This window comes from Heterocephalus glaber, unplaced genomic scaffold (assembly GCF_053883595.1).
Source record: "Heterocephalus glaber isolate CG9 unplaced genomic scaffold, H.glaber_assembly_v1.0 deba00000071, whole genome shotgun sequence".
In the NCBI taxonomy this organism is placed as follows: Eukaryota; Metazoa; Chordata; class Mammalia; order Rodentia; family Bathyergidae; genus Heterocephalus; species Heterocephalus glaber.
The window spans coordinates 12,465,865-12,486,249 of NW_028258137.1; the positions used below are offsets into that span (position 1 = coordinate 12,465,865).

A 20,385-nucleotide genomic window follows, 5' to 3' on the forward strand; every position below is an offset into this window, starting at 1 on the left:
CTGCCTAAAGCGACCTGCACCTTGACATGTCCTGCGCTGCAGCCTGAGGGGAAACTCGACAGGCCCCACAGAGGGCAGCACGGACCTCACCTTGCCGAAGGTGAGTGGCACGGCCGCTGTGGGCTTGCCCTGGCTCTGATACCCTCAAATCCTTGGACAGAAGCTACTGAGGCCAACAGACCTGCCTGTAGGTAGCAGCTGGAGGGGATGGAGGACACCTGGAGGGGCAACCACTGTGGGCAGAGAAAATCGGGAAGAGGAAAACCTTGAAAGTGAACCTGAAAACCAAAATCCCAAAAGCCATGAAGAGGCCTGATGGTAAGAAAGACTGAGGAATAGATGAAAAGAAATCCACCCCAAATAGAACTATGTTTATGGATGGCCTGATAAAAGGCTAAGCATGTTTGGATACTCAGCAAAAGGAAGTTTATTTTTCCCTTCACTGGGACTGCATGTGCTCTACAACTGAGCTACACCTGAGCCTCACTTTTTCCCCCCAGTACTAGGCCTGAACTCAGGGCTTTTGCACTGAGCTACATCCCCATTCCCACCCCCCTTTTTTGAGATTTGGTCTCCCCAAGTTGCCCAGCCTGGCTTGAACTTGTGATTCTCCTGCCTCAGCTTGCTGAGTGAGTGCTGGGATTACAGACATGCGCCATCCTGCCTGGCACATTTCACTTTTTAAAAAGAGCAAAGAATGGGGCCAGGGATTTAGCTCAGTGGTTCCGCCACCTGCCTTGCAAACACAAGAACCCAAGTTTGATCCCCGGTACCAAAAAAAACCCCAACAAAACAAAAAAGGGCAAAGAAATTACTAAGTACATTGGGCAAAAGCAGTAATCGTACCCACATACAAGAGCCACTTGTTAAACCATTGATAGTTTAACCCTGGCCAGGGTGGAGGTATTTATACTACAGGAATAAGCAAATGGGGCCAAGCAAGGCTTTATTTTCAGTCAGGATACCCATGGGCAGACAAAATTAGAAATTTTAGGAATCAAAGAATAAATGGCAATCCTAGGGATTTTTTGCTTTCTTTGCAGAGCTGGGGATTGAACTCAGGGCCTCCTATAAACTAGACAAGTCCTGTACCACTGAGCTACACACCCAGCCCCAATCTGAGATTTTTATGGGGTTTTTGTTATTTTTTGAGACAAGGTCTCACTATGTAGTACAGGCTGGCCTGGAACTATTTAGCCCAGGCTGGCTTTGAACTTGTGTCAAGCCTCCTGCTTCAGCCTCCTGCGTGCTAGGACTCTAGGCATGTACCACTACACCCAGCAATCCTAAATGTTTAAACCTAAATACGTGTATGTAGCCCAGGTTGACCTTGAACTCCTGTCAATCTTCCTGCCCCAGCCTCATAGGTGCTGGGATTAAGGCATGTGTCACCACTCCTGGCTTAATTATACTCGTATTAAGAACAATGCAAATTTCCTAACAAGCCACAGTCTGGCTGCATCTCAGGAGTGGAGTCAGCAAGATGAACTCAGTGGCCATGGTGGGCCAGTCACACTCCAAATTTGGAAGCCAGCCTTCTGCAGCAAAGCTTAAGAGTTCGCTGTTCTGGAGTCTCCAAAGGATGCCGTGAGTCTGCACCCAGGCCAAGTGGAGAGTGGGTGTGGGCCCCGTACTCCCCGTGAGGCTGACCAGCTGCATCTTCTCAAGGCCGGTGACCAGGGTCACTGCCCACCCTGGCAATGTCAGGCGTGGGCCATGGAGGAGCCCCTGGAGAAGCACAGGCAACTTGGCACAAACTGGAGGCCTCGGGGCAGGGAAGGCTTGGGTTCTGCAACTGCCTTAGGGAAGATGGCTCTGGGAAGCCAGGGTAGGGCTGGAGCAGTCCAGAGTCTGCCCTTGGCCCTTGGCCCGGCTCCTCGAAGACAGCCTCTAGGAGCTGTTCTCCTTGGACCATCCTTCCATGGCCATAGGGTCACTTCTGCAGATATCCAAAGACGGAGTGAAGAAAGCCAGGGAGACTGGCCGAGGCCCTGAGGGCAGACAGGCTGGCCAGGGAGGCAAAGAGGGCAAGGAGCCAAGAGGACAGCTCGGAAAACAGGTGAAAAACAGGAGGGGGACCTGCTGGTGCGCATGCACCAGGCCTCTGAAGACAGAGGTTCCCTGGGTTCCCCGGTGTCTCACACCAATCCTGACCTTACGGACAACCCTGTAATGCCCAACTCTTCTTTATTGAACTCCGTAAATAAAAATGCAAATTTCTGTAGAAAGACACAATAAAACTTTATTTCTTGCTCCCATAGTCTCTTTTCAGGCTGGCCTTAAACGTGCTGCGATCCTCCTGTCTCAGCCTCCTGAAGTGTCACATGTGATTGCTCCCATAAAGTTTAAAGTTGATGTTCCTCTTTGGTTGACTCTACTGGATACTTTGACTCCTTGCTTTTATTATTTGTTAGTGTCATTATTATTGTTTTAAATTTTTTAAATGTACTTTTTTTGGGTCAGGCATGGCTGGCTTTGAACACAGCTGTTCTCCTGCCTCAGACTCCCTAGTGTTCCAACTAGGAACCAATACTGATAGGTTGTTATTCACTGAATTCCACACTTTATTCAGAAGTTTTCTCCTACTTTCCTTTTTCTGCTACAGGATCTCACATTACATTTTGCCATTTTAATTTTTTTGTGGTACTGGGGATTGAACTCAGGGCTTTCATACCAAACTATATCTCCAGTCCTTTAAAATTTTTTTATTTTTGTTTTGAGATAGGCTCTTGCTAAGTCACCATGTTGCCCAGGCTGGCTCTTCTTGGCTGTGACAATTTATCACATTTGTCATTGATGACTCTGACAGTTTTGTAGTGTATTGGCAGGGATTTTCTAGGATGATCCACTATTGGAATTTATTCAGTGTTTTTCTCAAGGTTAGACTGGTTGTGGGTTACTGGGAGGCAGACCACAGAGACAAAGTAGTGTTTTAGCCAGGTGTGGTCATGCACCCCTGTAATCCCAGGATTCGGGAGGTTGAGGCAAGAGTATCACCATTTCAGGCGAGCCTCCACTACATAGCAAGAGCCTCTCAAAAAAACACAAAACACAAAACTCAATCTAAAAACCAACTACAAGCTGGGTGTGGTGGTACACGAGTATAATCCCAACACTCTGGAGGCAGAGGTAGGAGGATTGCTGAGTTCAAGGCCAGCCTGGAATACAGAGCAAGACACTGTCTCAAAATCAAAACAAAACAAACAACCCCCCCCCTAAAAACCAACTATAAATCTGTATGGGGGGAAAATATATATAAATATAAAAAGGTACTACTTTTAGATTGTTTTTACATTCAGTTCTGTGATCTATTTGGCATTTACTTTGGTGAATGGTTTCTAAATTCACAATTTTTTTTTGGTAACGGGGATCAAACTCAGGTCCTTGCGCTTGCGCAGCAGGCGGTGAAACCACTGAACTAAATCCCTGGCCCAACATTTTTATTTTTTTAAGACAGGGTCTCACTAAGCCACTACATTGCTCAGGCTGGACTGGAACTTGTACTGCTCCTGTCTCAGCCTTCCAGAATGCTGGGGACTGCAGGTGTGAGCAACCATACCTAGCCAATGAGTTGATTTTAACCCAAATCCTCACAGTCCCAAAGATTTAGTGGGCTGGGGACTTCAGAGAGTGGAGTCCATGAAGCCAGGCTCCTCATGTTTAAGGGGAAAGGATCTGGGAGTTGTTCTGCTCCCCTCCCAACCCCTCCGGCATTCTTAGCCATTTCGGGTCACAGCACCTGGGATGCTCAGATATGCCTTTAGCGATCGGACACATTTCACAACAAAGAACTCTGGGGTTTTTTTCTTTTTTTAATTCAGAAAGAGAAAGGGGAAGGAATAAAAAATGTTTAAATAACTATTGCAGAAAAGGTGACCTGGGCTGAGTGCTGGGACCTACTTCTTCCAGAATGGGGATTAATGGTTTAAACAGAAGAAAAAGAAACAAAAAAGAAATAAATTATTCTGCTCAATACTGTTTGGCATCATTGCATTGTTTATCATCTTCACACTCCAAACAGCCTCTTGTGGAAGCACTGAGATGAGTCGGGCAAGAAGGGCTGGTGCCTCCCGCTCCCCGCTGGCGGGGACCTGAGAAAGGGTCTGTGGGGCCCCATCATGCCCACCCTCCTGCTTCGGAAACTGAGAAGACAAAGACTCATACCCAGTTTTCCTTACACCACTGCTCCCTAGCACTGTCCCGTGGGTGACTGTCCTCAGCCGGGAGACTGCGTGGTGGCACCAGCTCTGAAAAGGGCAGTACTGGTGTCGACGCTGTCGAGACGGGGGATCCTTTCCTTGATTTGGGAGCTTCACAGAAGCCTTTTCCCGACTACATTTTCCAACCTTGAAGGTGAGAGTACCATCAGCAGTTCTGGGGCCTTGGGCTGGGTCTGCTCAGGCAAGCAGCTTCCAGTCGGAACCCCTGGTGGTCGCTTCCCAGCCCTACGGCCTGGAAACCGTGAGCTGGGAGGTGGGCAGGGCACGAGAGGGTCTGCACGGCCTCTTCTGAGCGGGCAGCCGGAGCGGGGGAACCAGAGTAGGAGACCAAAGCAAATCGCACCCTCAAGCAAGAGGCTTCCTGTTCTTTGGGGTGACGGGTGAAGGTGCATGCATGGCCAGCTGGGCTCTTCTCTAGCCTCCTTTCCAACGTGCTGCTCTCCCTGGGGCCAGCCAGACATGTGTGCAGTGTGTGTGACACACAGAGAGAGACAGAGAGAGACAGGAAGACAGACAGGCAGGCAGGCAGAGAAGCAGGGGCCCAATCCTAGGCAGCTTTCTGATTTTTTTCCCCAAAGCAACAAGTAGGTTGGTGAGGCGTCCTCGGGCTGAGGAGGGAGAGCTGCTGGGGTTAACTGTTGGGGAGAGAGCACGCGTGAGAAGCACCTTACGTGTGACTGACAAGGTTTCCTGGTCCCCCGCCCCGCTCCTGACACCCGTACGGAGTGGGCGCTGGGCAAGGCTTAACCCATGGCAGGGGCGATGCCCCGGTTTCCGGCGCGACACGAAATGCCCTGGTCAGAGGCTCTGCGGGGCGAGCGGGCGGCGGCTTCACCGAGACCGCGTTTCTTTGGTGGCTGTGCTCTCGCCCAGCGGGCCGGCGGACGCAGGAAACGCGCAGCTGCCGCTGCTCCCGGCTCTGGGGACACCGACTCTCTCCACCAGACCAACCCCGCCCGACGCCGCCCCTCCACCTCCTCCTCGCCCCCGTGGAACCAGCTGGGAAGCGATCGAGACGCTTGTCTTCCGGAGCCCGAGAAAAGTTCTCAATCGAGGACCAAGCAGCCTCTACCTTTCAAAAGGCGGAAAACGAAATCCTATCAAAAGCAGAAAGGATGGGGATTGGCCGGTCACTAGCCCGCCTCCGAAGCCCATTGATTGGAGGAGATGGCTCCAGAGCAGGAAGTTTTCCTTGAGTCGCATGATTGGCTAGGAGAAACAGAAGCTCCGCCCGACTGCAGCGCTGATTGGTGCCAGGCCCGGGCCGGCCCCCAGGGACTTGTGATTGGCGCAGGGCGTTCCCTGAACTGCAGCATGATTGGTCCAGGCCAGGCCGCACGGTTCCTGATTGCCTGGCAACGCCCAGGGCGATCTGGCCCCAAGGCCAAGAGGCTGGGCGGGAAGGGTCGTGGAGAGCCCAGCTCAGTTACCTCGGTAGACCTCGATCTTGCTAGCCTTGGCCAGCAGGTCGATGATGTGGGCCTCGAAGTCTGCGTCGTGCACGCCCGTCTTCCGGAACTCGCCCGCGTACCGGTTATTCTCCCAGTAGTGGTGCCAGTTGCCGCGGCTGTCAGCCCCGAAGCCGTACACGTTCACCTGAGGGGAAGGGCGACAGGGTTATCACGAGCGGATACAGTGCCCAGGGCGGGGGCACCTCTGAGACGCAGGGCACAGTCAGGCCCAGCCCGGGTCCCTCAGTTCTTCCTCTCCAGCCCTTGTCAACTTCCTCGTCTCGTTGGTTTTGAGAAAGGGTCTTACTACATGGGCGGTCCGGCTGGCCTTCAGCTTGTGATCCTCCTGCCTCAGCCCCCCCAGTAGATGGGATTACAGGACTGCACCGCCATGCCCAGTTCTGTAACTTCTTTTTGTGAAATGGAGTACATTCAGTATTTGAAATCTGGTCAAGTACTTACAGAAATGGGTTTGCCAAGCATGAGCGCTATCCCCATGCCACAGGAGCTCTCGCCACTAGTGAACCGTGCTTCTTATGACTAACCTGCATTGTTTGTTTGCTTGGTACCGGGGATCGAACTCAGGACCCTGAGCTTGCAAGGCAGGTGGCAGAACCACTGAGCCAAACCCCTGGCCCTAACCTGCATTTTGAACACAATAAGCCCTGGACAGCAGGGCGTGGTGGCACACACCTGTAACCCCAGCACTCTGGAGGCCGAGGCAGGAGGATGACTCCAAGTTCGAGGCCAGCCTGGGCTACATTGTGAGCCCAAGGCCAGCCTGAACTACAAAGTGAGACCCTGTCTCAAAAAACCAAAATAAATAAAAAAGAATAAGCCTAGGGCTAACGGTTGTGGCAAATAGTCAACCAGCTCAAATTACTACTCAGTTGCTATCCTATTTATGATTATTTTTTCTTTGGGGGAATAATATCAATTATGATAGTAGTATTCTATTTCATCATTCAGTAAATTTAATTTTTTTTGAGACAGGGTCTTGCTGTGTAGTTCAGGCTGGCCTTGACCTCACTGTGTACCCCAGGCTGGCCTCAAACTTGCTGGGATCCTCCTGACTCAACCTCCCTAGTGTGTGCGGAATTATAGGTGAGCTGTGCAACCACACCTGGCTAAATTTATCTTTTTTTTTGGTACCGGGGATCGAACTCCGGTCCTTGAGCTTACGCAGCAGGTGGTGAAACCGCTGAGCTAAATCCCCGGCCCCTAAATTTATCTTTTTAATGAAGTGGTTTCAGATTTAGTAAAATCATGAAAGTCATAGTTTGAGAAGTACAAAGCTAAATTCTTTACAGCTTAGAAATGGGGGAGATCTAAGCCACATGGTTTTTGCCTATAAAAACCCACATTCCTCTGCTAAGACCCGAGAAGTGCGGCTTCACTCCCCTGTTGCCCGGGTCCTGCCATTTCTGCTGCAGATGGGCCCACTCACCTCATCACACACATGCAGGGCAAAGAAGAGCACCAGCATCCCTGTGGAAGGGTACCGCCCGTGGTGCTCCGTCCACCTGTCGTGGATGTACTTGAAGAAGGCTGGGTTGTAGATCTGGACCTGGGAGGAAAAAACGTTAACAGGCACATTAGGGCTGGGGCCAGGCTCTAGCAGCTTCTACCAGTGCCTCTGGCCCTGGTTAGGGCCCGGGGGTGAGCACTCCTTGGTCCTGTGGCCTCTGCTGGGTCAGGCATAGCAGCAGGGGGGATCCTGAAGGTTCTGGAAGGGCATTGGGGCACCCGGGGCCACAGGACCAGGCACACAGGGATTAAGCCAGCACTGTTCTCCAGAGGAGAGGCGGAAAAGGAGGGCAAAGGTGCAGAGCTGACCTTCTCTTTGTCCACTCGAAGGAAGGACTTCACTGGAGCATAGGTGCTGCAGGCAGAGAGAAAGAACATTTGAGACGCCACTATCCCTTGGCACTGATTACACGCTCAACCTGAAAATCTTCAGAATATAAAAATGTTCTAAAATTAATTGTGATGGTTACACCACTCTAGCAATGTAGTAAAGTCACTGGATTGTACACTTTCAATGGGTGAGTTGTACAGCAGTAGTGAGACAAAGGTGGCTACAGTAAGTATCTTTTTTGTGTGTGTGTACCAGGGATTGAACTCAGGACCTTGCACTTGCAAGGCAGGCGTGGCTCCACTGAGGTACATCCCTGGCCCTACAGTAGGTATCTTCATAAAGCTCTTGAAAAGAAAATACTTGGTGCCGGGTGCATGCGTGCCTGTAACCCCAGAATTTGAGAGGCAGAGGCAGGAGGATTGTTACAAGTGCCAGGCCAGCCTGGGCTACATAGTAAGTTCAAGGCCATCTTGGATTCCATAGCAAGACTATCGCAATCAATCAATGAAAGTGAAGTAAAATAAATTTTAGAACAGTGAACTGGATTTCCCACGATTCCCGCTGTGCTGGGACACCTGAGGGGACAAAGTTCTCAGAACACACAGCGCTGCGGCCGGGAGCTCCTCCTGGAGAGAACACGAACACCGGCCTGTGGTTCCTCGCTGCTTTACCCTTGACCTCAGATGGCACCCTGCAGGCAGTGGCACAGAACAGCTGTGCCCTCCTCACCACTTTCTGGAGACTCCCCCCAGCGCCCCTGTCACCCACATCCCACTCCCAGTCAGCAGAGGCTCACAATCGGATCTGCCCGGTGGACAGGGCACTAGCAATCCACAGCAGGTCCAGGGCCTTGAAGGGCACCAACACGAAGCTGACGTTGGCAGGCAGGTTCTTGGCACTCTCGGGGTACATGAAATGGTGGGTGGTCCGGCTGCCAACATCCTGCTCAAAGCCCACAGTTGGTGCCTGATTCATTCTGCAGGAAAGAGAGGGTGACATGAGAAGAAACTGCCATGGAAACTGACACCAGATCAAGAGGCCAGGAGTGGTGTTGCATGCCTGTGATCCTAGCACTCAGGAGGCTGAGGGAGGAGGATCACCACGAATTTGAGCCCAACCTCACTACAGTGAGTTCAAGGCCAACCTGAACTACATAGCAAGACTCTGTCTCAAAGTAAATGAAAGGGCCAGGGATTTAGCTCAGTGGTTGCGCTGCCTGCCTCGAAAGCACAAGGTCCTGAGTTTGATCTCTGGTACCAAAAACAAACAATCAAAGATTCTTAGAGGACAATTTGGTGCTGTCTATCAAAAATACAAATGAATGTACACTTTCACTCAGCAATTCCATTTCTATACATTTAGGTTATAAAAATGGTTGCAGAGGGGCTGGGGATTTAGCTCAGTGGTTCTGCCACCTGCCTCACAAGCACAAGGTCTCAATTTTGATCCCCGTTACCAAAAAAAAAATAATAATAGTAATATTAATAAATAAGGGTATTCAATCAATTAAACAATAAACAACTGGTTCAAGTTGCCAGGCCTGAAAGCGCATGTCTGTAATCCCAGCATCCAGGAGGCTGAGGCAGCAGGATCACAAGTTTAAAGCCCACCTGGGCTACATAGGAAATTCAAAGCCCGCCCTAACTAGAGTGAGACCCTGTCTTAAAAAACCAAAAACAAACCAAAAAGCCAAGAAGCATCTCATTCTTTCAATCTGTACAAAATACTGGGTAAATACAATCCAGGCTGTCATTTCTGGGGAGCACCTACATCGAAGGTGAACCTGCTCTAAACACAAAGTTCTTGGTCTTATCTTCTGCCATGACTGTGTAGAAGGGCCTTCCTGTCTCCTGAGCACCAGCTGTGGAATCAGGACTACCCAGACGGGGTGACCAGACCCCAGTCCTCCTCAGGAGCCGAGTCCCTGGTGTCTCCCCCAGCTGTATGTGCCAGCTCTGTAAAACTGGTACAAACATTTTCGGTCCTGAAAGTGGCTGGCCCATCAGCTGCACTGAAGACTCAAGTGCTGTGGGTGTCCACGCTGTCTTCCTGCTCCTCACCCAAAGATGGAGCCACGGAGTCCAAGGTGTGCTATCAGGATGCTCTGCCCTCCAGTCACATCTCCATGTGTCCTGCCTCTCTCCCTTCCCTCTGGAGCACTGGAGGGAGTCTTAGGGTGGAGGTCACAGAATCCAGAAAGTGAGTCTCTGTTCTTTTTTTTTTGTACCAGAGATCAAACTTGGGACCTTGTGCTTGCAAGGCAGGCAGCGGAACCACTGAGCTAAATTGCTGGCCCTGTTCTTTTTTTTTTTTTGTACCAGGGATCGAACTCAGGACCTTGCACTTGCAAGGCAGGCAGTGGCACCACTGAGCTAAATCCCTGGCCTTCATCTGTTCTCCACCCCCACCGCCCCAGCACTAGGTGGGACTGAACCCAGGGCCTTTGCACTAAGCTATATCCCTAGGTTTTCATTTTTTCTTTTCTTTTTTTTTAGAGACAGGGTCATGCTAAGTCATTGCCCAGGCTGGACTTGAATTTGCAATCCTGTCAGCCTCCCAGAGTGCTGTGATTACAAGTGTGCACCACCACACCTAGCCAAGTCTGTTCCTAACCACTCAATTTTAGTCTGGTTCAAGCAGATGCCTAGAATCTTCCCTACAGAATCTTGCAAGGCTTCCTGCCCAGAACAGGGATCTATGTCCTACTTCCCTGTCCCAGATCCAAGACCTGAGACAAAATGTCCTTCAGTCTCCTGGACTTTAGGGTGCAGAGACACTGCCTCCTGCTATCTCCCCTTCCTGTGAGCACTGCTGCACAGGTTGGGAACTGCAGTCTGTATCTGCCTCCTGCCCAGGCACCTTGGGCTCTGCCCAAGGTCCCCACTGTCTGCCTTCTCCACCATCCTGTGGAGTCAGTGCACTCTCCAATCTCTCCTAGACCTTGTGGCAACACCCTATTCTTCCCTACTCCCCTCGCACCCACTGCCCAGGCACCAGCAGACAAGGGTGAGATGAATACACAAGAGACCCCAGAAGATGTTTCATAGTCTCCACGGGAAAGGGAAGGAATGTCGCTGACAAGCCGGGCTTGAAGTCGTGATCCTCCTGCCCCAGCCTCCCAGAGGGCTGGGATTACAGGTGTTCAATGCCACACCTGGATGGAATGTGCATTCTTTTTGACAGGATTTTGTTTTGAGGCTCTGATTCATTCTGGAGAAGTCAAGTCCTGAAAAGAGGCCAGAGGATAAGCTGGATCTCTGGGAGTTGGAGGCAATATTCCAGAAACTCATCTGTCCTGAGTGCCTCCAGCAGCCAAAGCACTGAGGAGGGACACAGGCAGGGTGGGTGGATACACACTCTTACTCAGGGAGCAACATCTGGCTGCTCCTCCTTTCATTCATTCATATATTTATAGCCTTCTACCCACCAGGCACTGAGGTAGGAGTTGCAGATGTATTGGCTGGCCAGCTGAGGCAGGAACAGCCCACCTACTCTGGAGTAGTCGCCAGGGCTTAGGGACTTAGAGAAGGAGGCAAGATGGGCATGGTGCCACACGCCTATAGTCCCAGAATTTGGGAGGGTGAGGCAGAGGGATCGCTGAAAGTGTGTGGCCAACCTGGGCTACAAAGTGAGGTCAAGGCCAGCCTGAATTACATAGTGAGACCCTGCCCCACCCCCACCCCCCAAAAAGGAGGAAGAGGTGGTGTTCAGGAGGCAGCGCCACCATCTCATTATAACTCAGTATGGCTCTCACCTTGGAGTCTAGTATCAGTCAAAGATGTGGACAGAGTCACCCCCACTGCCACCTGACTGCTTCCACAGACCGACAGCCAACCAGCCACCACCTGGGTTACTCCACCAACAGGTGATACTGGAGTTCACTCAAAAAAGCTACATCTCAAGCTGGCTCCTGAGCAGGTTCCATCTATGTGTCCTAAGTGTCTAAGACTTTTGAGGCTAGAGAAACTTGGCCCTGGCACTTCCCAAGCACCACTGAGGTGCCTAATCAAAGCACCCACTCAGTGAAAGTGCTCAGGCATCTGACAGTGCTCCCCTGGGTTCCCTGGCGCCCTGGGACTACCCTGGAGGAAGGGAGGCTTGATTCCCCAATCTCAGCAACCTCTGTGGGGAGAGAGAGGCCCCTCCCAGCTCCCATCATGTCCCCCTCCCATTTGAAGCGTCAGTGACTGGAGGATGGGGATGATCCCAGGTGGCTTCGGGTGCTGGGTGAGATCCAGTATCCTCCTCTCTCCCCCACCCAGCACCGTCTCCCAACATGAAGAAGGTCTTGCAAGGAATGTGGAGAGCCTCAGAGACATAGTGCTGCCTCCGTGTTGCTATGGAGACAGCAACAGTTTCTAAGACAAAGCCCTTCCTTCCACCTCCTGGGAAACCTGGTCTTTCTGCGATGCTCATCCTAAGAGGTGCTTAGTAAAAACCAGGTGTTTTCAGTATCTTTATTCTTTTTTTTTAATTTTTATGGGACTGGGGATTGAACCCAGGCCCTTGAACAAGTTAGGCAAGCACTCAACCCTTGAGCTACATCCCAGTCCTTTTTTGCTTTCTTTGGTTTTTGAGACAAGGTCTAGCTGGCCTTGAACTTATAATCCTCTTGTCTCAGCCTCCTGAGTAGCCAGGATTACACATGTATGCCTCTGCACCTGGCACTATCTTTTTCATATTTTCCCCCAGTACTGGAGATTGAACCAAGGGCCTTTGCACTGAGCTGCAACCAGCCCTTTTATTTTGAAACAGTCTCACTAAATCACTAAATTGCTCAGACTGGGCTTGAACCATCCCTCTGCTTCAGCCTCTCAGGGTGCTGGGATTCCAGGCATGCACCACCATGACTGGCATTATTTTTATTCTTAAGGTTCTTCTACCTTGGAGTAATGGTAAAGGATCTCCACTGTGGCATGCCCTGTCCCCAGCCAAGTCAGGAGAGAAAGAAGACACAGGGTCTGAACCAAACAAGAGCCGTGGGGGGCCCCTCAGTCCCCTGTGATCTCTGTTCAGGCCCAGGCCTCCCTTGTTTGGTGTCTTTGTACAGAATGCTCTCCCAACTTAACTTTCCTTTCCTTTCTTTCCTTCCCCTTCCCCTCCCCTCCCCTTCCCTTTCAAACCCCATCCCCCATTCTCTTTTTGTGGTACTGGGGATTGAACCCAGGCTTCAGACATGCTAGGCAAGTGCTTTGCTACTGAGCTATATGTCTTGCCCTTTTATTTTTTATTTGGAGATAAAAGTTTCCCTAAATTGTCCAGGCTGCCCTCAAACTTTTTTCTTCGTACCGGGGATCAAACTAGGGAACTTTCGCTTGCAAGGCAGGCGGCAGAACCACTGAGGTAAATTCCCAGCCCTGCCCTCAAATTTTCGATCCTCCTGAGTAGCTGGGATTACAAGGATGGGCCCCTGCACCCAGCTCCCCTCCCAGCTTTTCTTTGCTTGGGGCTGGGCACAGGTGTATCTAAAAGCTTTATGAGGATGAAGGGAAGGGGCAGCTCCTTTTTCTCCCCACTCAGGACATCGATCTTCCACAAGTCTGCCAAGAAGAGTCACCTGTTGCTATAACGCATGATGTTAGTTTGGGTTGGAGTCCTCACATCTGGCCTAACTGCTGAGAGGACCAGGCAGGGAGGAAGGGCCTCTGGTGGGAGTTTTTACCAAACATCAGCCAAGGCTCTAGGTTTGGCTCTTTCCAAAGGAGAAGGGCTTTTTCAGACCCCTGGAAGCTGATGCAGGCCTCCAGCAAAGTTCAGATTTGAAACACTGCCACCTGCCCACCCTGCACAGCTATTACTGAAAGCTCGGGGGCCACACTTCTTTAGTGACTCTGGCAGCTGGCAACCTGGACTGAGTAGACAAGGCTAAGGAGTCAAATCCCTCCCAGAGGTCTGTCCTGGCTGCCCCCACCCAGCAGGGCTCACCTCATGATGAAGTTGTGCCCGTCCACATCCTGCCCATAGCCAGAGCCCCGAAGGTTGCCTGAGTTCCCCACCACAGCACAGCGCCGGCACTGCTGGGGGTCACGGGAGCGGTAGGGGTTCTCGCCGGGCACAATCTGGAACAGCTTCTCCAGCACTTCATTGGTGTTGTGTGACTTGAACTGGGGCTGCAACATCTGTGGTCGGGAGAGAGCTGTGAGGAGGGAGGGGCCCCAGCCACCCTCCCTGCCTTGGGTGTTGGGGTGCAGAGGCTCCCTGAACAGTGAGGACACCCCCTCCCACTTGGTTCCTAGTGGGCCTCACTTTTTAGAGACAGGCACCCTGACAGGCATAGGCTACTCTGACCCGCTCAGGGTCGAGGTGCTATTGAACACGTTAAGTGCCCCTCCAGGTCTGTGCCATGAAGCAACTTCCCTCCGCTCCTTCCCAGTCAGCCTGAGGGAGCACCCCTGAGACTCAGCCCCACAGCTGGGATCACGGAGGCCCGGTCCAGGGAAATATTCACCGGATACTGGGACCACTCCCTCAGTTCCTGAAAGGCAGAGAGGCACATGAACCCTTTCAAACCCATACAGTGGGAATAAAATTGGTCCCCTACACCTCCCACCACCTGCTGGAATCCAAACTACTGAGAGTCAAAGAACATAAAATGAGGTAGGGCAGGAGTTCAGTGGTTATGAGGCCCAGGCAGGTGACAGGTATGGTACAGAAGAGGGCCCCACAGTAAAGGAGGCCACGTGGCCTATCAAAAAGAGCAAATTCAGAGGCGGCTCAGTGAGCATTTGTCTAGCTTGTGTGAGGCCCTGAGTTTGCTCCCTAGCACTGAAGACAGACAGACAGACAGAGGCACAGACAGACAGCCATAGACAGCGTGAGAGACAAATTCAGCGAATTGTTGCAATCTATACAAGAGAAGCTAAATAGAACATTATGTGAAATATCTTGATTCTAATGTTGGTAACTAATGGAATTTGATTTATTTTTTGAGACAGGGTCTCACTATGTAGTCCAGGTTGGCCTCAAATTGGCAGTGGTCCTCCTGCCTCAGCTTCCTGAGTGCTGGGATTACAGGTGTGGGCCACCACCACCTGACCCTGCTCAGCTGTTTCTAATGCAAATATTTTAAAAGCACTTAGTAAACTTCACTTGGCCCACGACACGGGCCACCAACTGGTAAATGCAGAAGCTAGGACTTTAAAATACTGTAGGTTGAACCCTAACTCCATGAATCTGTGGACAGGCAGGAGCTTCTCAGAGGACCAGAGATCTCGCTGGAGAGGGAGCCTGGCTGTGGGAAGCAGGGAAGCATCTCAACTAAGTCTGGGTTATCCCCGTGGGCAGGAGGCCTGTCCTGTTCCCGAGCATTCACTGCTGCCCAGAGTGCTGTTCTGGCTGTATGTGGCCACTGCCAAGATTGTCACCATGGACAGACTTTGTACATCTCAGAGCCATGAATTTCCCGTAAAATGAAGGCTGTGACTACAAGCACCAGGCAGGAACCTTCGAGGGCTCTGGGCTGCAATGATAAGGGTCTGTGGGACACCTAGGAGGCCTTGATTTGCAGATGTAGGTCCTGGAGGCCTCTGAGTCTGGGGTTTTCTGATAAACCTGGTCACACAAGCTCATCCTCACAATGTTCCTGAAAGCAAGAGAAAAGGGAGTTGCCCCGTTCCCATTTTCTGACAGGGGAAACCAGGGACCAGGAGCCACCCTCCAAGTGAGAAAGTGGGCAGCCTGTGGGCCCAAGGACACTGTTCCACCCTGAGCTCAGACAGCAGCCAGGTGGCACGGCAGGCCAGAGAGGATGCTCCAGAAATGATAGGTTCTAGGCCGAGGGCAGTAAGAGAAGCAAAAAGGTGCCAGGACGACCTGAAGACTGGGGGACCTTCCTTTCCCTTAGCCCCTGAGGGTAGTTGGCAATGCTCTTTTTTCTTTTTTTTAGGGGGGACGTTTTTTGAGATAGGGTCTCACTATGTAGCTCAGGGTGGCCTCAAACTCTTGGCAATCCTCCTGCCTCAGTCTCCTGAGTGCTGGAATTACAGGCGTGCTCCACCACACCTGGCTGGCAATGCGTTCTCATTCCAGCCCAGAGCAGTCTTTTCTGGCAACTGTAAAGAACCAAGAGGGGCTCCTGAGGTATTTATAATTACTCTGAGCCAACACATCCCCAGTAGAATATTAGTTTCAAAATTTAGTTTCTGAGGTCTCCTAAGAGGTCCAAAGAGGCAGTGGCATGAGCTACACCCTGGCACAGCGGCACCAGCTGGGGCTGAGGGGTGGCTACCTCCTGCCCCTGGCATGGCCCTCATTTGTCCCACATTCACACCTGGGCTGCTCCTTTGTCTGTGCTACCTGCCTGGGGCAACAGGCATTTTTCATCTATGCTGGGCTCCTACAGGCATCGAAAAATATTAGTTCTCTCTCTACTTTCAGATCAAAGCTTGTTTTGCCTTTAAATAATCTGTGATCCCATAACATGGCTCTGGTCAAGCAGGCCTCCTGCTTTGTCAAGACGCTGGGATCCAAAGACAGAAAGACCAAACCACAGAGGGGCTCTAGAAGTGACTCCAAAACAAGGGGATGGGCTTCTGGAGAGGGCAACAAAGGGGAGGCAGGAGTGCCACCAGTCTCACCATCCACCACCTCTGGACATCTGGAGGGAGATCCATGTTTTCTCGTGTCCAGACGGGGGAGATGTTGTTGTCAAAGTGGCTGTCGAACCAATTGGAGCCACCAGCATCGCCCATGCAGCGGCGGCAGGTGCAGCTCTTGCCCGAGAGACCCTCCTTGCTCAGGCGCTGGAGGCCGGCATAGCCAGGCACCAGCTTCACCCGATGTGTCCCGCCCAAAGCCCCAGAGTCCAGGTAGGGCAAGGTGGTCATGCTATGGTGCGAGTAGGTGAAGAGCAGGGACATGATGAACACCAGCAGGAAGGCCACCGAGAGGAACCACACCCGCAGGGAGCACTTCATGGTGCTGGCAGGCAGGTGGCTGTCACCGTGGCCACTCCTTTCCCAGTCCACCGAGGGGCTGGCCACGGCGCAGCCTGCCTGTTCTGGCAGTACATGCAAAGGGCATAGGGGCACGTGCTGCCACAGGGGACCCTCAGCAAGCCCTCCTCCCTCTACGTAAGGAGAAAGCTCATTGGCAGGAGTGGCTCCCCTGTCCCTGAGCCACTTCAGACCCTCTTAGGGCTTCATCAGGTTTCTCTGTCACTAGCTGGGCCACAAAGGCTCTGCCTCTCCGGCCACCCCAGTGAGGGGGAGTTCAGTCCATGCCAGCCCTCTAGTCCCTTGGGATTTCTGGCTGCCAGGTCCACAGGTTCCCCTCTTTGGTGGCTTGAAAAGGCCCAGTCTGGAGCAGTCGGGGTCCTTGTGGCTCATGAGCAGATGCCGAGGCAGCCCCTCAGCGTGCCCCACAGTGGGAAAGCCCTGGAACTCTCATCACAACAGAGCATACACAGCTTCAGGGAGCCACATTCCACGAAAGAGCCCTTCCCACCCCGGGTATCAGAGGAGGGGAGCCAGGCTCCAACAATGACAGAAGGACACGTGAAGCTCTGCAGGCGTTCAGGAACTGCTGCAGAGACCAAGAGCTCCTGGTGCTGGCTTCCACCCCACTTCGTCACATCCGAGTTCTGCTCTCTTCTCCTGGTGCTCACACTCCCAGCTGCCGTGGTACAGGGGGTCACGAAGCACCTACTTCTGCTGTGGGGTCTTCTGGGGTGGGGAACTGCTGCTGCTTGTGGAGGACTGCATCTAAGCCCTCTGGGGCATCACAGCATGTGTAGAGCTCCCCACTAGGGCCCAGGCCTCCTGCCTGGAGCTGCTGGCCTGGGCTCGGTGGCTGTTCTGCCCATCCCCACTCCCCAAGGCCAGTCTGTCCTGCTGGAGCTTGCACTAGCAGTAATCTCCTGGCAGGTTCCCACTCACTTGTCAGGCGCCAGGCTGCCGCAGCATGACCCTGGAATTGCAGAGAGGAAAAAGAATGTGCAGATAAATCACACATACACACAGGCTCTCCCCCAACCCGGCCCCAAGTCCCAGAGAGGACAGAGCTAGCAGTAGAGGAGAGAAGGCCCACTTAATCAGAGTGTGGGCAAAAGAAAGGGCTCTCCCCTCTAACCATCCAAAGATAGAATGCTTGGTGTGACTCCCGGGCCTCAGAGGGCTACATTAGCCCAGCATCTTCACTTATTAGCCAGAAGGTAAACAAGGACTACAGTAAATTGATTTCCCCAGAGTCGTGCTTAAGCACTAGGTTCAGCACAGGTTTGTTAGTTACTTTCAGGTGAAACTTAAAAAGAAAACGGCCCAGAGAAGAACCTGGGGGTCTGAATGTGACTCCCCAACACCTGTTCAGGGGCCTCCCAGCAAGAAGGGAGAGCTGGGCCCAGGTCCTGCGACTTGCCCCTCTTCTCTCCCGGGTGTGGATTACACAGGAGACACTTTCGGGTTGGCCCAAACGCAAGTGAACCATGAACAATCCTTCCTGCTCTGGGTGTGTGGGGAGCTAACTGTGTCGGGAGGCGCAAATGCCAGACTCCAGGCCCATTAATCAACCCTCTGGGCAGTCGCCTTCAATTGTATCTCATGGATGAAATGAATACCAGGGTCCCGGGTGGGACTGAGACCCCAAACTGCCCAGGCAGACAAGAACAAGGAGAAGAGGCCGTTTTCATAGTAGTTTGGGTTTTGGCCTTAAGGAAAGGTGCCTGAATCCATGCCCTGAAAATCTCTTAAACTGGCCTGCCCTAGTTCTCACCCAGCCCTTAGGCCTCAAAGCTCTGCGCCCGCTCCCTCTCCTGGCTGAAAGCTAAAGCAGGCTTTGCTGGGGTTCACCAGCTGCTGCTGGCCGATGCACAGGTCTCTGAGGCTGTATGTTCAAGAAACTCAGCTGCCTCCTCTACTTGTGGTAGCTCAGATACCTGCAGCCAAGCCAAACCACAAAGCCATCGAAGAACAGAACCATCAAGCTGTAGTGAGGAGGAGATCGCTCTGGGGGGAGACGATGCATACAGAAGAGAAGGAGCTGGCTTCCCTCAAAGTCAAGCTCTCAGGAGTGGTGGTGAGCTGTGAGCATGGAACCATCTAACTCCAGAGCCTGGGATGGGCCAGCACACAGAAAGCAACCTGGTGCTCCTAGAGCTACACAGGGCTCAGAGGGGAGAGGGAAGACAGACACAGACTGGCTTCCCAGGGTCACACATGAAGCTGCACCACATGCCTCCCCCAGGCCCCAGCAGCACTGACTTCAGTGTGCTTATTCCAGTGTTCTCTGTAGCCTTTTAGCAGATTATGATGGACAAGTGGCCTTTGGTTGAATAGTGTAAAGAGGAAGCCAGGGCCAGTTCCTTTGCCTATTTCCATGCTAAGGAAAAGCACTTGATGTTGCAGGGTCCTGCTCCCAGCCTCCTGGACTGGAGGAGAGCCATCTATGGCACAGGTATCCCTGGGAGGCAGGGATTTTGCAGACCAGACAAGTGACAGAGGGGCCGCAGTTGGACAGATCTGGTTGATGGGTAGCAGCTCCACTGTGACACTGAAGGCAGGGCTGGGTAGAAGCTGACACAAGAGGCTTCCAGAGGAAACATCTCAGGCAGGGACGTCACTAGCTCCAGGGGATTCTAAATCAGCACAGGGGCATCCCAGATAACTGGACTGCTTTACTGGAGAGAGGAAAATCCGTAGTTCAGTATGTTCAGGATGAGCAGAGGAGGTGAGTCACTGGCAAAAGCCCTTGCTCTGGGAACCCCATATCTAGGATGTTACTGGGAGCTTAAGCTGCTCAACTTGTGTTAAGGGTGAAATGGAGGCACAGGGAGGGGGAAAAAGCATGAGAGGCCTTTGGACGTGCATTAAAAATCCCAGCAGTCACCGGAGCGGGCCCTCATGTCTCATGTCCACCTGTGGCCCACTGCCTACCCAGGTCTCTCCCTTTTACTCTAGTTATTCACGACAAGCCCATGCACACCCCAGTGTAAAATGCTGAGGACAGGGTGCACACTTTGGCATCAGCCCCCGCCTCTGCTGCCCAAGATACCCAGGGACACAGGGTAAACCCAGTCCAGGCCACATGGAGCTTACAGTCTTGGACAAACACAATGACAAAGGCCATTAACATGTGCTGTACAGTGAAATGACAGGGACCAAGGAGAGGAGAAAAGGAATGCAAAGAGCTTTAGGAAGAAACTAGACTGGCTTATTAAAAGCATAGTATGGAGCAGGGGTGTGGCCGAGGCCCTGTGTTCCATCCCCAGCAATGTAAAGAAAATGTAAAAAAGAAAGAAAAAGCACAGCATTAAGGTCAGTTTGGGAGGGGAAGCTGGGAGGCTTGATTAGGATTTATTACAAATCTGATGGGAGGGTTCTGAGAAACAATGTGTCATGACCTGATTTCAACTTTAAAATGGATCTTCGGAGTAAACTGTTTAAAACACTCACAGGGCCAAGACTTTGGAGAAAATGTGGAGCATTAAGAACAGTGAGGCGCTGCTGGGTGTGGTGGTATATCCCTATAATCCCAGCACTCTGGGAGGCTGAAGCAGGGGGATTGCAATTTACTAGCTCATATGGTTTGTGTCTAGATGTCCCCCCCACACACAAAGCCTCACGTAGTCATACGGTTGTTTCAGAGGTGGCTGAATCTAGAGTGTGTAAGGCTGGGATTAAGGATGTGTGATTACTAAATCAGTCCACTGACTGGTTTGACACTGCACTAATCCTCAGCAGTCTAGATAAGATAAAAGGGACAGAAAGACACTGTTGTGGTCTACCATGAACTGCTGCCCCTCTACTATGTACCACATGCCTTAGAGCCAGGTGATTACCGAAATAAACCTTTCCCCTTTTTGGTTTTGTTTTTTTTTGTACTGGTGATTGAACTTGGGTCCTTGCACTTGCAAGGCAGGCGG

General features: G+C 52.0%; 1 protein-coding gene across 2 annotated transcripts in view; it reads right to left on the reverse strand.

Moving 5' to 3' along the window:
• Positions 1–3,794: 3,794 nt before the first annotated feature.
• The window catches only part of St3gal2 (ST3 beta-galactoside alpha-2,3-sialyltransferase 2), a 55,076-nt gene continuing 38,485 nt past the window's right edge, over positions 3,795–20,385 (reverse strand). For both annotated transcript variants that reach the window (XM_004842878.3, XM_087204573.1), the window contains 6 exons: positions 16,106–17,435; positions 13,455–13,648; positions 8,326–8,505; positions 7,508–7,553; positions 7,119–7,238; positions 3,795–5,816 (listed from right to left, as the gene is read on the reverse strand). In XM_004842878.3, the coding sequence (XP_004842935.1) occupies positions 5,643–5,816; positions 7,119–7,238; positions 7,508–7,553; positions 8,326–8,505; positions 13,455–13,648; positions 16,106–16,444 (1,053 nt within the window). In that variant the 5' untranslated portion in view covers positions 16,445–17,435 and the 3' untranslated portion in view covers positions 3,795–5,642. The remainder of the gene's footprint in view (positions 5,817–7,118; positions 7,239–7,507; positions 7,554–8,325; positions 8,506–13,454; positions 13,649–16,105; positions 17,436–20,385) is intronic.